Source organism: Typopeltis vanoorti, chromosome 8, assembly GCF_054136105.1.
Source record: "Typopeltis vanoorti isolate ZY-2024b chromosome 8, IOZ_Tvanoo_1.0, whole genome shotgun sequence".
NCBI classification, from domain to species: domain Eukaryota; kingdom Metazoa; phylum Arthropoda; class Arachnida; order Uropygi; family Thelyphonidae; genus Typopeltis; species Typopeltis vanoorti.
Window position 1 is genome coordinate 121029494 of NC_143556.1, and position 15114 is coordinate 121044607.

Sequence of the window (15114 nt, forward strand, 5' to 3'; positions counted from 1 at the left end):
CTTTCCCCACTTTTGCAACGAGTTGTCCGGTATTGTACTACGTACTGGGGTCACTTGCATTGGCTCACGCTAGTGTTCGCCGATACTTTATAGTTTACTATATTCGGCATGAAACTCTCTGATTCCAATCTTTGAGTTTCTTATTCGGTTTTGAAACAATGTAGATTTTATATCCCCTTAATTTAAAATATGGGTGTTTGTGATTTTCTGTGAAAATACTTGTGGTGGTGGTGGGCAGTAAATGATGATGGTAGTTCGCTGTAGTTGGTGGATGGAGTGGTAGAGATGGAGAGTTGTGGAGTGGGTGACCTCCCTCGATGAGTCTTTGGACTCCTTGGAAGTGTCACGGAATAATAATAATAAATTTGTACTGCCATTGTTAGTTTGATTTAACATTCTTTCAATCTAGGCATCTAGAATATCTTTATCTTCATTTTTCATTTATCTTCATTTTATCATCTCGGATTCCTTTCATAGTACTCCTGTTTCCATTTCTAAGCTTTCACGATAGTTTTCTCAATATTATGCTATCTTCATAATATTTATTTTCTGTGTTACCAAAGTCTCATGACTTTTGTGTGGCTAGTTTTACACAGTGCATTGCTTTCCTATATTTTTCTCTATATTCCCTAAGAACAAAAGCTGACTAAATTCCGGGATCTTTTGATATGCTTCCTTCTTTTCCTTGATTTCCTCAATCATAAAATCAGAATTCCTGAATGGAATTCTGATATTTTCTGTCCTTGTAGACAACCTCACCACATAGCTGAATTTTCTCGCTGAATTAATCATGAATCATGGTTCTATTTTACATCTTTACATTCCAAAGTGCAGCATCTTGCACTTATAAAAACAAACAAACAAGAAAAAGTACCCCATTTAAACTAAAATTTTCTTCACATCTTCCTTATGGAAGTTGACATCAAATAAATTTAACAACAGTAATCCAATAACAGAGCTGTGCTTTCCATCTCTGGTTGTCATTATTGTTTAGGTAGCTGATTTTTACCTCTTATCCATCCCCATATTTCTGAACTCATTCACCAGTTTGTCACGAAGAAATCTATGAAATGCTTTTGTAAAGTCCAAAAATATCACTGTCCTATGAATTTCCTTATCCAATACTTTTGTCACTATCATAAAATGCAAGCAGTTTGCTTAAGCAACACCTAGCCTTAACAATTCAGTGCTGACTGTTGTAGAGAATCCTATGTCTGTCAACCCAATCCTATATTCTTCTCCTAACTTATCTCTCCAGTATCTTAATTATAGTTTCAAATATGTAGGTTCATCTGTAATTGGAAACATGTCCTAGCACCATTCTTGTGTAATGGCAATACTTTGCCTTCTTTCCAGTCTATAGGCCCATTTTCTGTAGGACTATTAAAGAACTCAAATGGCTGCTGAACACTTTGGGTTACATTCTTCAAAAAATGCGTGGTGATATGATATCTTTCCAATTTATAACTGGCCTAATCAACAGTACATACACTTCTGACTCTGTCTCCGTTTTGCCTTCCTTCTAGGTGTTGCAGAGCATCATTATCATTTGCCTCAATATGACACATATTTCTGTTTGAGAGTCATAATGCTTATGATGAATCTCTCTTGATTCCATGAATGGATGTTTGTTAATAAGAATAATACCTGATAAACCCTTTAAAATTGCCTATTAATACAAGACTTTTTCTAAGCCTATCTTCAACTGGTTACCGAGTTAGTGAATCTCTGGCATGTGCAAGCTGGTTTTTTCTCTTTAAAGGCCTTGCCTACTCCCTATAAGGGAATAAAAGGAGTTTGCTGATTTATTTTTTTTTATACAAGATATAAAAATTAAGTGGATATCAAAGCATTATTTCAAAGCCGAAAATAGAAACTATAAAAGTTTTGTATGAAATTTGACCAGATAGTTCATGGGAATACATGCCCCGATATTTACGCCATTTTGAAAAGGTTTTGATGAGTGTATTCCCGTAAGCTCTCTGGTCAAATTTCATATGAAACTTTTATAGTTTCTGTGTTCAGCTTTGAAATAATGCTGGATTTAATATCCACTTAATTTTTATAAATTTACATTGCTGAAGTGAAGCCTTTTGGCTCTTTATTTTAGTAAATACAAGATGTAAATTTTCTGAAAATAGAGTATTCTAACCATTTTAGAAACACATGGCTTACTTCTTTTCATTAGTGCAAATGAAGTGGGAATTTAAAGCCATAGACTATCTGATGACTTTATCACGTATATCAACATCAGTATTTATACTTGATAGTGTGAGTTTTGATAGTTTATTTTTAATTCTTGTTTTTTAATTTAGCAATATCAGGAACATATCGAGTATGTAGATGTCCTTCAGGCTTTGTAGGAAGTGGTATTGGAATAGATGGGTGTACTCCTAGTATCAGTAATTCATGCACAAGCAATCCATGTGTTCATGGCACCTGCCAGGTAATAGTTATTTTATTGAATTAACTGTGAATTAAAGATTGCATGCATTTCTGGAATAAATATACTTTAGATTCAGGTCTAATTAGCTCACAGATATTATTATCATCATTACTATTATTGTTATTAATGTACTGAAACCTCCATAGAGATTGAAGACTGATGGCAGTTGGCATAATCCACACAATATTTATTGTACTAGCTCCTTGAATACATTGATGACAAAGCACTTAAAAGTTTATTTTTCACTTGGTTATAATATAATGAATTTAGTTTAATCCTTTATCCAAGTGTGAGCAAACAAAGTTTGCACCTGAAAGTATCTTCAGGACTGGGGTAAGGTGGTGCAACACCAGGGCGACTCCTTTCAAAGGTGGAGCAAACTATTATCACTCCTATCTCAGTATCTCCCATATAATGCAAAACACATCTCCTTGTGGATATGTTTAATGTTATGCATTAAGGGAAGGGCCACTACCCAGACTAGTTTCGACCTTTATTGAGGTCTCTTCAGTGGGAGCCAGGCCCAAGTGGAGATACCAGCCAGAAGCATTAGCAAGGTCATCTCTATCTATAGGTAGAGATGACCTTGTTAATGGTCGTCTAAAGGTCAGAACTAGTTCGACCTTTATTGAGGTCTCTTCAGTGAGAGCCAGGCCCAAGTGGAGATACCAGCCAGAAGCATTAGCAAGGTCATCTCTACCTATAGGTAGAGATGACCTTGCTAATGGTCGTCTAAAGGTCAAAACTAGTCTGGGTAGTGGCCCTTCCCTTAATGCATAACATTAAACATATCCGCAAGGAGATGTACTTTGCATTATATGGGAGATACTGAGATAGGAGTGATAGTGTCTTGCTCCACCTTTGCAAGGAGTCACCCTGGTGTTGCACCACCTTACCCCAGTCCTGAAGATACTTTCAGGTGCAAATTTTGTTTGCTTACACTTGGATAAAGGATTAAACTAAATTCATTATAGACAAAGCACTTAGATTGACACAGGTAGCCCATTTCACTTATTCCCTACTTTTCTAGCAAAAACTATAATCCTCACACACTTTATAACCACACATTTACTCAATTTTCAGGAATCAACCCTTGTTCCCCCATCCCCATCCAAGAACTGAAATATATCTTCTATACCAATCCTATTTAAAAAAAAAAAAGAATGTTCAGCATCTTAAATGTTTCTATCATATTCCTGCTTTTCTGCCTGTTAATCAACATTTACAATTCACAATAATGTGAGGTCCATACAAATGTGAGGTCCATCACAGGGAGTATTCCACAGATGGGTTGCTCACAGCTGATCAGAAATGCACACGCTGAAAATCTATGGATAGATGAGACTTGGATTCACCATTACACACCAGAATCCAGCACTTGCCTTTGGATCTTCTCCACCACTTCCTCATTCACATGAAATTCAGGTTACCAGAATTGAGCACAGTAATCCAGTTGCAGCCATATTAGTTTCTTTTAAAGGAGAATGATAACTTCTTATCTTTTCTTGTTAGTGTGTTCTTCACTAACCAAATTATCTTATGAGCTACCATCTCCACATTTGCTGTATATGCTCTGAAATTCAACTTTCTATTCACCAATACACCCAAATGCTTAGCTTCATTATTTTTCTGGAGTAAAGTTCCATCAGCATAGTAGACATCTTGTAATCTTTTCATACCAAGATGCATAACTTTACCCTTCTTCAAAAATTTAAACTTGTTGTCATCCTCTTTAAATCATCCTGCAACCTTAATTAACCATTATGTTACTAATTGTGCATCATTAGGAAACAAATGAATATTACCTCTTCATTTTTTTATTATTATTGTTATCCTAACAGAACAAGGAGGTCAGAAACTCATCAAGGAAGTCCCTTTTCTCTATACACATCTCATCATACTATGCTTTAAATACATTCAAAATCTCTGCAGAAACCATGCTCTCAGGCAATGCATTACAATCATTCACAGCTCTCCATGCAAAAAACCTCTTCTCACTCAATTGTGCACACCCTCCTTATACAGCTTTTGGGGATGACCTCTTGTTATACCATAATCTCACATCATTTTATGATAAACCTCTTCAACATTAATCCCATTAATGCTATAACAAAACTTGTATGTCTCTATCATATCATCCCTCTATCTCTTATTCACTAGACTCTGCAAATTGCATCGTCTCAACCTTTTTTCATATTCAACATTCCAGATATTATTATTATTATCCATTCCTCCATGGAGTCAAAAGACTCATCGTGTGAGGTCCTTCCTAAGAACATAAAGTCTGCCAAGACTCATTGAGGGGAGTTCCCCCCCTAAGAAACACAAAGTCTATCATACCACTCTTTAAACTCATTGACTGCTCTTGCTCCCACCACTCCATCAGGCAATGCATTCCACTGTTCAACCACCCTCCCCGCAAAGAAACCACTCCTTACCCTCTTGCTCACAGTTTCCTTTCATAACTTCGAGGAATGGCCCCTTGTCATCACTCCTTCCTGCTGTTCAACTAAGCGAAAGAACTCCCCAGTGTCAACCCTGTAACCACCTCTCAACAGTTTAAAAGTCTCAATCATATCACCTCTCCTTCTTCTATCCACCAAACTCTGCAGTCCACATTCCCTCAGCTGATCCTCATAACTAACATTGTACAGTCCTGAAACTGTCTTTGTTATCTGCCTTTGTACCCTTTACACAGTTAATTTATCCCCTTTAAATCCTGGGGAATAAAATCTAGAACAATAGTCTAAGTGTGGTCTGATCAGGGTCTTATACAACAGAATGATAACTCTGCAGGTCAGTGTCCTTCTCATTATTGTAGCAATCCTATGTGTAACCTTGAACGCATTTGCAATATGTCCCTTGAATTTCAGGTTTCTATCAATCATCAAACCCAGATCTCTTGTCTCTCCTACTTCCTCCAGTTTAACCCCTCTCATAGAGTATGCACCGTCCCATTGATGTGTCCCAGCATTCATTTGCCCATCTATCTAGCTTATTCAAATCCTTTTGCAAGGCTACCATATCTGCACATCTGCACTATTACTAATAACTCTTCCCAGCTTCGCATCATCCGCAAACAACCAAATATTCCCTTGCAATCCATGGACGATGTCATTGATATAAAAGTTAAACAATATAGGGCCCAGTACTGAGCCCTGTGGAACCCCACTTGTAACCTTCTGCCTCTTTGATATTGCTCCACCATACACAACTCTCTGATACCTATCGGACAGCCAATCCTGAATCCAGTTGACCAGTCTGACATACAGACCCATGTGCTGCAACTTGAATATCAGCTGATCATGTGGCACCCTGTCAAATGTCTTTGCTAAGTCTAGGAAAATGGCAGTATATGCCTGTCCCTCATCTAATGCTCTTGTAACTTTATCATAATAGGCTAACATATTGCTAAAACAAGAGCACCCCTTCACAAATTCATGTTAACTCTCACCGATAACATTACCCTCATCTGCCCAATGCTGTATATGGTCCCTCACTACTTTCTCCAAGATCTTAACAACTACTGATGACACACACACTGGCCTATAATTAGACACTTCCAGTCTGTTACCATTATGCAATGGCACTATCTTACCCTCCTTCCATTCCACGGGCACCTTTCCTGCAACCAGACTTTCATTGAAAAGCAAGGTCAAGGGCACTGTCAGTTTCTTATTACATTCTCTCAAAACTTGTGGTGAAATACCATCCAGTCCCAAAGCTTTACTGACATCCAGAGTACTCAGTATCTGAAACACTCTCTCCTCCTGCACCTCTTATTCTCGAACCTGCTCTATCTCTCTAGTATTCAAATTGACTCCTCCAGGATGAAATACTCCAATAAAGTGTTCATTGAACAATTCCACTATATCCTCTGCACCAGTCACTCTATTCCCATTTTTATCCCACAGTGTCATTCTTCCATAGTGATTTGTCTTCCTACTGGCTATATAGCTAAAAAATTCCCTAGGATATTCTTTGAATCTTAGGGCCAATATCTTCTCATATTCCAGTTTTGCCTACCATACTAGTCAATCCTCTGGTCTGTGTCTTATATTTTACATGCATCTGCTCTTCACCTGTCTCCTTATATCTCTTCCATAGCCTCTTTTTCGCATGCAGTTCCTGTTTAATATTGTTTGCCATCCACTTTATCGCAAATTGTGTCCTCTTCTTCACTCGTGGAATACAGCTTACTATTGCTGCTAATAAACATTCCTTCACAATTTCCCAAACACTAATAATATCCCATCCCTCCAATTACTCCATTCATGAAACTTCCCCAAGTTGACGTCTAAGACTATTATAATCACCTGCCTTATAATTCCACATACGTTTACTTTTCTTTGATACACCTGCATGTCTGTTCATCTTCCAATTCAAAACCACATGGTCACTCTCTCCAACTGGTGGGAGAGATGTCATCTCACTGATTATCAACTCTTCTGATACTATGACCAAATCCAAAACTCTTGAACCTCTTGTACCCTCTATTACATGCTGCCTAAGATATTTGTCCCTCAAGAATTCCAGAAATTCTTTCCCCTTCTTGCTACTTGCATTTTCCTCTTCCCAGCTTATACTGTTGTAGTTAAAATCTCCCATAAGAATCATTCTTCTTGCACTTGCCAAGCTCAGCTGCCTAAACATCTCCTGGTCCCCACCCTCTGTGCTCCCTGGTTTATAGCAACACCCCACTAAATATCTTGTCTTGGCCACTTCTGCCTCACACCATATGCTTTCAAAACCATTTGTGTCACTGCCTTCCAAAGCCTCCACAATCACCTTTTCCTTTCCTATCCTGCCGAAAAATGCTGTACCCTGCCACTTCAATTCCAGTTATTATATCATCCTCCATCAACCACTTCTCAGAGATCCCAATAAACTTTGGTCAGGTTGATGCTATCAGCGCCACCATTTCATCTCCTTTATTTCGGATACTACTGGCATTAATATAGAGCATAAAAATGTCATTGCTTCTATACCTATCATTGTCCCCTCTCATCCCCCTTGGCTCAATGTTACTTGATGTCATCTTCCTTCTCCTAAACACCCATTCACACAAGGAATTCTAGTTTCCCTGCATTGACACATTGACTCATTTCGAAAACAGCAATCTTTCCTGATGCCTTCGTCCTTCCTCATTCAAATGCAAGCAGTCTCTAGCATAAAGTTTCCTTCTGTCCTCAAATGCCCTGCAAGCATCCACGTATTCCAATCCTCTCTTCTGAATCATTCTGGCTATTATGCAATTCAGTATTGCTGATTTTCTGCTCAGATCGTCACTATCATACCTGGGCAACACACACAATCTTCCCTCTCTGCGTTTTATTTTGCACAACTTCAAGCAGGAATCTCAGATCTCTTGCCGCCTTATTTACACTGCCTCTCAAGTCATTCGTGCCCCCCATGACATTCATTTCATCCATCCTTTCACCCCTCTTAATTGCCATAGCCACATTTTCTATCATTCCCTCCAGGCAAACACACCTCTGGCATCCTATCTTGCACACAAGAGATAAGATCATCGAGTCTGCATACATCACTCTGTCCCTGGTTCCAGCACTCCCTCGCATTCTTCTCATTTCCTCTCCCAGACTGTTTCCATTCTCCCCTCCTCTATCATTCTCATAACTCTCTCCCTCCCTCTCTTCTACATTTTCCATTCTCTCCTCTAGATTAGAAACTATTTTGGTCATTTGCCTGTGGACTTTCTCTAACAGCTCTTCATTCTTTTGAAAACCAGGTGACCAAATCTGTGAGCAGTAGTCCTTATATATGGCATAATCAGAGCCTTATACAGTGGAACCAGAATCTCTTTCTTTCTACAAGTCGGTGTCCTTTTCATCACTGCCAAAACTTATTTTGTTGTTCTCAAAATTTTGACAATATTTCCTCTAAATTTTACATCCTTATCCTTTATAATCAAGTCCCCCTGTGAAGAATTTATTATAGAAATCCAGGGCAAAATCAAAGTATGATTCCAATAAGGACATCTTTTTTTAAAAAATATTAACAATATTACCAACAGTAAATTAATCATTAAACCTAATCATCCTCCCTCACGCACGCACGCACCAAAACAATAAAATCCTTAAAAAACAATTGCAATGTGATAATTCATGAAAGTTCATAAAGGCAACATTGTGGTGCTTGTTAACAAAAAGACTATAGAAACAAATAATGAAGCACTATTAATGATCAAAATACATATCAAAAAATAGATTTTGATCTAATTCCCAATCTCATGAAGAAAACCAAGCATTTCTTACAAAAACTAAAGAAGACTAAAAAAATAATAATATAAAAAATTGAGTCTTGAACTAAATGACCTCTTATCTGACCTTTTATTTGACCAAATGATCTTTGGTCAAATAAAAATTCACAAAGATGGGCACCCTATTCATTCCATTATACCTGAAAAAATACCACAATATCCCATTTATCAATTCTTGCCAACCTACTAATATCATAAGTAAAATTTTGAAATTTATTATTAAAAAAAATGACAAGCTTATGGACAAATAAAAATCTCAGTCTATCTCCCTACAATATTCTTACTTCCTTTGACTCCACCTCTTGTTACTCTAACATTGATATCCGCAAAACACTGATTGTCATCTACAGTCTATTAGAAGTTGACCCATATCTCGATTTGCTTACAAAGCTAAAGTCTCAAGAAATTTTAACCTTATATTATTATTATTTTATTATTTCAGTTACCTCCATGGAGTTAACATACTCATCATGGGAGGCCCCACTCAACCAGCAATATGTCTATCATAATGATCTTTGAAATTATTTACACTCCCTGCATTCATAGTGCACTCTGGCCATGCATTCTCACTCACCAGCAACTCTCCATGTAAAATATCTACTTCTCATATCCTTCTTCACTACATCTTTATACTACTACCAGAAATGGCCTCTCATTCTTCCCATTTTCATAATCTTTTTATAATCCTTTCTGTATGAGAGTCGTGAAAGAATGTGGTTGTAGCAGCGCTAAAAAAAAAAGGTTTTTAATCAGGATAGTGTGGCTTTTGTCATTGGGTTACATTTTTTCAATGATACAAGTGTCCTTCAGCAGTGTTGCTATTGGAGTTTCGTTTTTTATATTTTGTTTATTTTTGGTTTATTCTTACCAAGAGGGTGAGATCAGAGTTAGACGTGTTTGGAGGTAACAGGGAAAAAAAAGATAAGTTTTCATTATTTAGTATATTTATAGTATAGTATAGTTTATATCTATACTTATAGCATTGCATATAATATAGTAGAGCATTTAGTATAGTTGTAGTAGTTCCTAGTACTCAGTGCTATGTGAATGACTGAAGCAGCCGCAACTCAAATTACCAATGGCATATCACCAAGTTCTGTCCCATTTAAGGACTACATTTTGCATAGAATACTATGAGATTTTGTGGTATGTATGCATCCTGACAGTTGGATATCTGGCAGAGGAGAGATGGGAGAGTACATATATGTAGAAATTGTAGGAAATGTGAACTTTGTAAGCTGGAGATTAGCATAACAGACCTCAGCAGCATTGTGTCAGAGGCTGAAGAATATCGACCTAGAGAGATGAGTAGTGTGATAGAGGGCGATGATAGCGAGCAAAATATAAATGACAAAATAAGAGTAGGGAGTGTGGAAAGTTTGAATCATTATGAAGTTTCGCAGATGGTCTTAGTTGGGAGGATGAATGGTGAGCAAGAGTGATAGCTTGCAGAGAGAGCTGGTGAACTGAAAGAGGACGTGGAATGTCTTGGGCATGAGTTAAGATGTGAAGGATGAGATTAAGCGAATGGAAGTGATGAATGCAAGATGAATTAGAGTAGGAGTTAGAGAGAGTTATGGGAATAATAGAAGAGGAGAGAATAGAAACGGTAGAAGAGAGGGAATGAGAAGAATGTGAGAGAGTGCTGGAACCAGGGATAGAGATATGCCAGGATGGCAGGTAAGTAGAACAAAGAGAGAAAGTGTTAGAGGAGAGAGAGTGGTAAGAGGTGTGATGTATGGAGACTATAGTCCATGGTGTGCAAGATAAGATGCCTGAGGAGTATTTGCCTGAAGAAAAGTGTGGCTATGGCAGTTAAGCTGGTGAAAGGGTGGATAAGATGACTGTGATGGTCGGCATGAACGACTTAAGATGCAGTGTGAATTAGGTGGTGAGAGAACTAAGATTCATGCTTGAGGTTGTACAGAAGAAAACTCAGAGAGGGAAGATAATGCATCTATTTCACAGATATGATAATGCGACAAGCTTAGTAGAAGAGCATTAATAATGAATATCATTATAGCCTGAATGTGTCAAAGGAGAGGCTTGGATTTGAAGACAGAAAGGAACTGTATGCAAAGGACCGCTTGAATTTGAATGAGGAAGGATGTAGGCATCTGGAGAGATTGCTGTTCTCTGAATGAGTCAGTGCATCATTGCATTTAAACTATACTCTTTTTCAGGTTATCTTGGAAGTAAAGAAATATACTGCAGGCCGTACTGCTTCTGAAGGTAAAGAAATATACTGCAGGCCGTACTGCTTCACACTACAAGTCATCACCGCCATGTTTAGGGTAAAGTCAGTGGTTGTCGGAGACCACGTGATAGATAATTGCATTTTCCAAAAATAAGTTATTTAATTGAAATATACATTAGAAAATAGATGAAGTTAGGGATTTAGGGGTGGTGTGCTCAGGAAGTTTAGAGGACATGTCGTTAAGGTTTCTATTACTTGGCTATTGAAGAACAACACTATCAAGTAGAGATAAGGCAGTTGTGATTCTTCTTTATAAGACCATGCTATGTCCACATCTGGATTACTGTGCTCAGGTCTGGCCTTCTGGGTTTCTTGGGGCATGAGGAAGTGATTGAGAGGACTCAGAGATATAGCAACCACTCACCATATTGGTTCCACCTACTTGTGGAATTTTTCTTATTAGGATAGATTGAGGTTGTGTGGACTTTAGAAGTTGGGTGATAGGTGAAAAAGATGGAACATGATATAAATATTTAAATTTATATTTATATCATTCAGAGATGTAGCAACCACTCACCATATTGGTTCCACCCACCTGTGGAATGTTTCTTATGAGGATAGATTGAGGTTGTGTGGACTGTAGAAGTTGGGTGATAGGTGAAAAAGAGGGAACATGATATAAATATTTAAATTGCTTAAAGGATTTTATAGGATTGATGCAGGGGAAATATTTCAGCACTTGGATTGAGAGTGTAGAACAACAGTTCTTCAATGGAAGCTGAATAAAAGTGTGGTTAGTAGGTGTGAGCAGACTAGATTTTTCACTCAGAGAGTTGTGAATGAATGGAATGGGTTGCCATAGTTGTTAGCACTTTGTCTGTTAATGGATTTAAGGAGAGGTATGATAGCTTGTGTAAATAGTTTGGTTCTCTTGTGATGAGTCTTTGGACTCTATTGAAGTACCTGAACAATAATAATGACTCATCTCCTAAGTGATTATCTGCACAAGATGCTATTCCTACTGCCATTCTCACTGGAAAAAATGCTTTCCTTCTCCTAACATTATCACTTTTTCAAGGAACCATGATCTCGCCAGATGCCTAAATCTTTCCATGTTCAAACAGCTGCCACTCCATTCATATACATATTCCAAATTTCTTTTGACACTTTCTTGCTATCATGCCATTCATTACTACTTCATGACATTCTTCTCAATTATGCATTAACATATCTAGGCAATACATTCGTTATCTTAACTCTTACATTTTTCTGCTGCACACTTCCTAACATTAACCAAAGATCAGTGGTTAAATTCCGCTGGACTATCAGGTGGCCTGGCCCCAGAACTTTTGAATGTACCTGGCCCGGACGTGGAACATATTTCTGTTTTGTGACTTTTCTCCCTTTGTGGTAATTATGACTACATTATTATGTTATTATTCAACAATTGTTTATTTTGAATGTGTATATAAAGTCAATGTCAACGATTGCCTGATTACGAACATGTGATGAAAGGGACGTGGAGGTCTGGAGCTTCCTGTAATGCGTTATCTTGCAGCGATTGACAAGCAAACATTATTGCAGCATAGTGTAGCAGAATTTTGACAGACTCGTAGCCATATCTTGTCTTTCTGGGTGGCAACACTGTCAGCAACAGTCAGTAAGCAACAATAGAACAGCAGATTAGCAGTTGTTTATCAGAGCTCATGATTGTGAGAAGCACAAAGAAAATTGAGCAATATTTTTGTGTTTATGTAGGCCTACTATTTCAACTATGGATAAGTACACTGGTACCATCTTTAAACAGAAAAATAGCTCAGATGACAGTGATAATACAAAACGTTTGTAATGACAGTTTGTGTGTAGTTTCTGAAGAGAAAGAAGTCTGTAACGAATCCACAGAAACACAGGATGCCCATCATTTGCAATGCATTCCCTGAAAGTATTTGGAGATAGGAATAACACAATGGAAATAAATAAAGGACAATTTTATGATTTATGAGAAAACAAATCTGTGTGATTTGTTCTCTCTATGTTATCGTGAGGTCATTCAATCCTATAGGGATTTTAAGCACAGCGGAGATGTGTCAGATGCCATGAAGAAACTTCTGAAGTGTGTTGAAACAATAGCAGTGAGCAAAGCAGAGTGCGAGCAGGAGTTCAGCATTATGAACAATATTGTGACACTAACAAGGAATGTGCTCATGGTTGACAATGTTCCATCTTTGCTGACAGTAAATAGTTATGGTCTATCAATTTCCCAATGGAAATTGGTAGACCACAACCTTTTCCATATGTTAAATGCTGGATCTCAAAAGGAAGAAACAGTGCCCTTGCTTATTGTAAAAAGAGACTTGATAGAGAGAGACAGACAAATCGAAGGAAGTTGTGGAAACTATTGTAGACCTCCTACAACTGTTAATTCAAGGTAAGCCCCAATATTTTTGTGCACTTTCCCGTACATTTCATTAGTCATATTTCAAATTTAATTTACTGATATGAGTAAACGCTTATGTTTGTCTAACTTTATCTTTAAAAAGTAAATTATGATTTTCCTTTTACAGCATTCTAATATCAAAATCAGTAAGACAATAATTGTTCAATGTTTCTGCAGTCTAAATAAGCTAAATTAGAAATTTACTAAGGAATTTGAGTTATTTATTTCATCATTATTGTATTTCCATTTTTTTTCCTTTTCTTCACTTACTTAACAAGCTGAATAGGCCAACTGATTTTTCATTGCTCATATAAACTAATGTTAATTTAAACTAAATTATCTTTTAATATGTTAGAAGTATTATATTAATTTGTAATTTTGTATTTGTATTTAATGTTTCTGGCGGTGTGGAAGAGAAGGCCTGATGGTTTTAACTCCACCAGAATAAATAAATAAATAAATAAATAAATAATGCACACTCGATGCATACTCGATTGGAGGAGGTAGGGGAGACAAGAGATCTGGGGTGATGATTGATAGAAAACTGAAATTCAGGGAGCATATTGCAAAGGTGATGAGGGTCACTCAGAGGATTGCTGCAATACTGAGAAGGATGCTGACCTGCAGAGATAAAAGAGTTATCATTACGTTGTATAAGACCCTGATCAGACCACACTTAGACTATTGTTCTCAGATTTGGTCCCCAGGATTTGAAGGGAATAAATTGACTATGGAAAGGGTACAGAGGCAGATAACAAAGATGGTTTCAGGACTGTACAATATGAGTTATGGGGATCGACTAAGGGAATGTGGATTGCAGAGTTTGGTGGATAGAAGAAGGAGAGGTGATATGATCGAGACTTTTGAAATTGTTGAGAGGCAGTTACAGGGTAGACATTGGAGAGTTCTTTCACTTAGTGGAAAAGGCAGGAAGGAGCGATGACAAGGGGCCGTTACAAAAGGAGATGGTGCGCAAGAGGGTGAAGAGTGGTTTCCCTGCGTGGAGGGTGGTTGAACCTTGGAATGCATTGCCTGAGAGAGTGGTTGGTAGGAACGGTCAGTGGGTTCAAGGAGTGGTATGATAAACTTTATGTTTCCTAAAAACGACCATCCACGATGAGTCATTTGACTCCATGGAGGCCTGGATAATAATAATAATAATAAATAACATTTTAAAAAAATGTTGCAACAATTTGGCAATAGACTCACATTTATGATCCTTACTTTTAGGGCCCCAGAACTTATTCGTTTAGAATTTAATCACTGCCTAAGATCTCTTGCCACCTGATTCACCTATTTCTCGGGTTGCTCATATGAACCATCTGTATTATCTCATCTCCATTCTCATATTGCTTCCTTGCAATAATTGCATTCTTTATTTTCATACAGACATGGTATTCTGCTTATACCATGAATCATCATCATCATATTCCTGCCATGTACCCTCAAGGGGTGTACAGGATATGATAGTACTACATGAAAAATTTACATCATTACTAACTTCTTATCTACAATTTTCCTCCAAATCAGTCTGTTACCTGTCAAGACTCCAACATTATCAGATCTTATTATTTATATCTTCAAATGCTCTTTTTACTGTATCAATCCACCTATATCTTGGTCTTCCTCTGGGTCTTTTTCCTGTCAACCTGGCAGAGAACATTTGTTCTGCTAATCTTTCCTCGCCCATTCTGTTCGTTAACAGAGCTAATCTCAATACCACATGAGATTAGCTCTGTTAACGAATTTCTGGA

The 15114-nt window shown here is 37.5% G+C and overlaps 1 protein-coding gene across 1 annotated transcript in view; it reads left to right on the plus strand.

The window, feature by feature from the left end:
- Cubn (Cubilin) overlaps positions 1–15114 on the plus strand; it is a 2223842-nt gene that overhangs the window by 386153 nt on the left and 1822575 nt on the right. The window contains exon 13 of the mRNA XM_090396294.1: positions 2316–2446. Coding sequence (XP_090252420.1) covers positions 2316–2446 — 131 coding nt within the window. The remainder of the gene's footprint in view (positions 1–2315; positions 2447–15114) is intronic.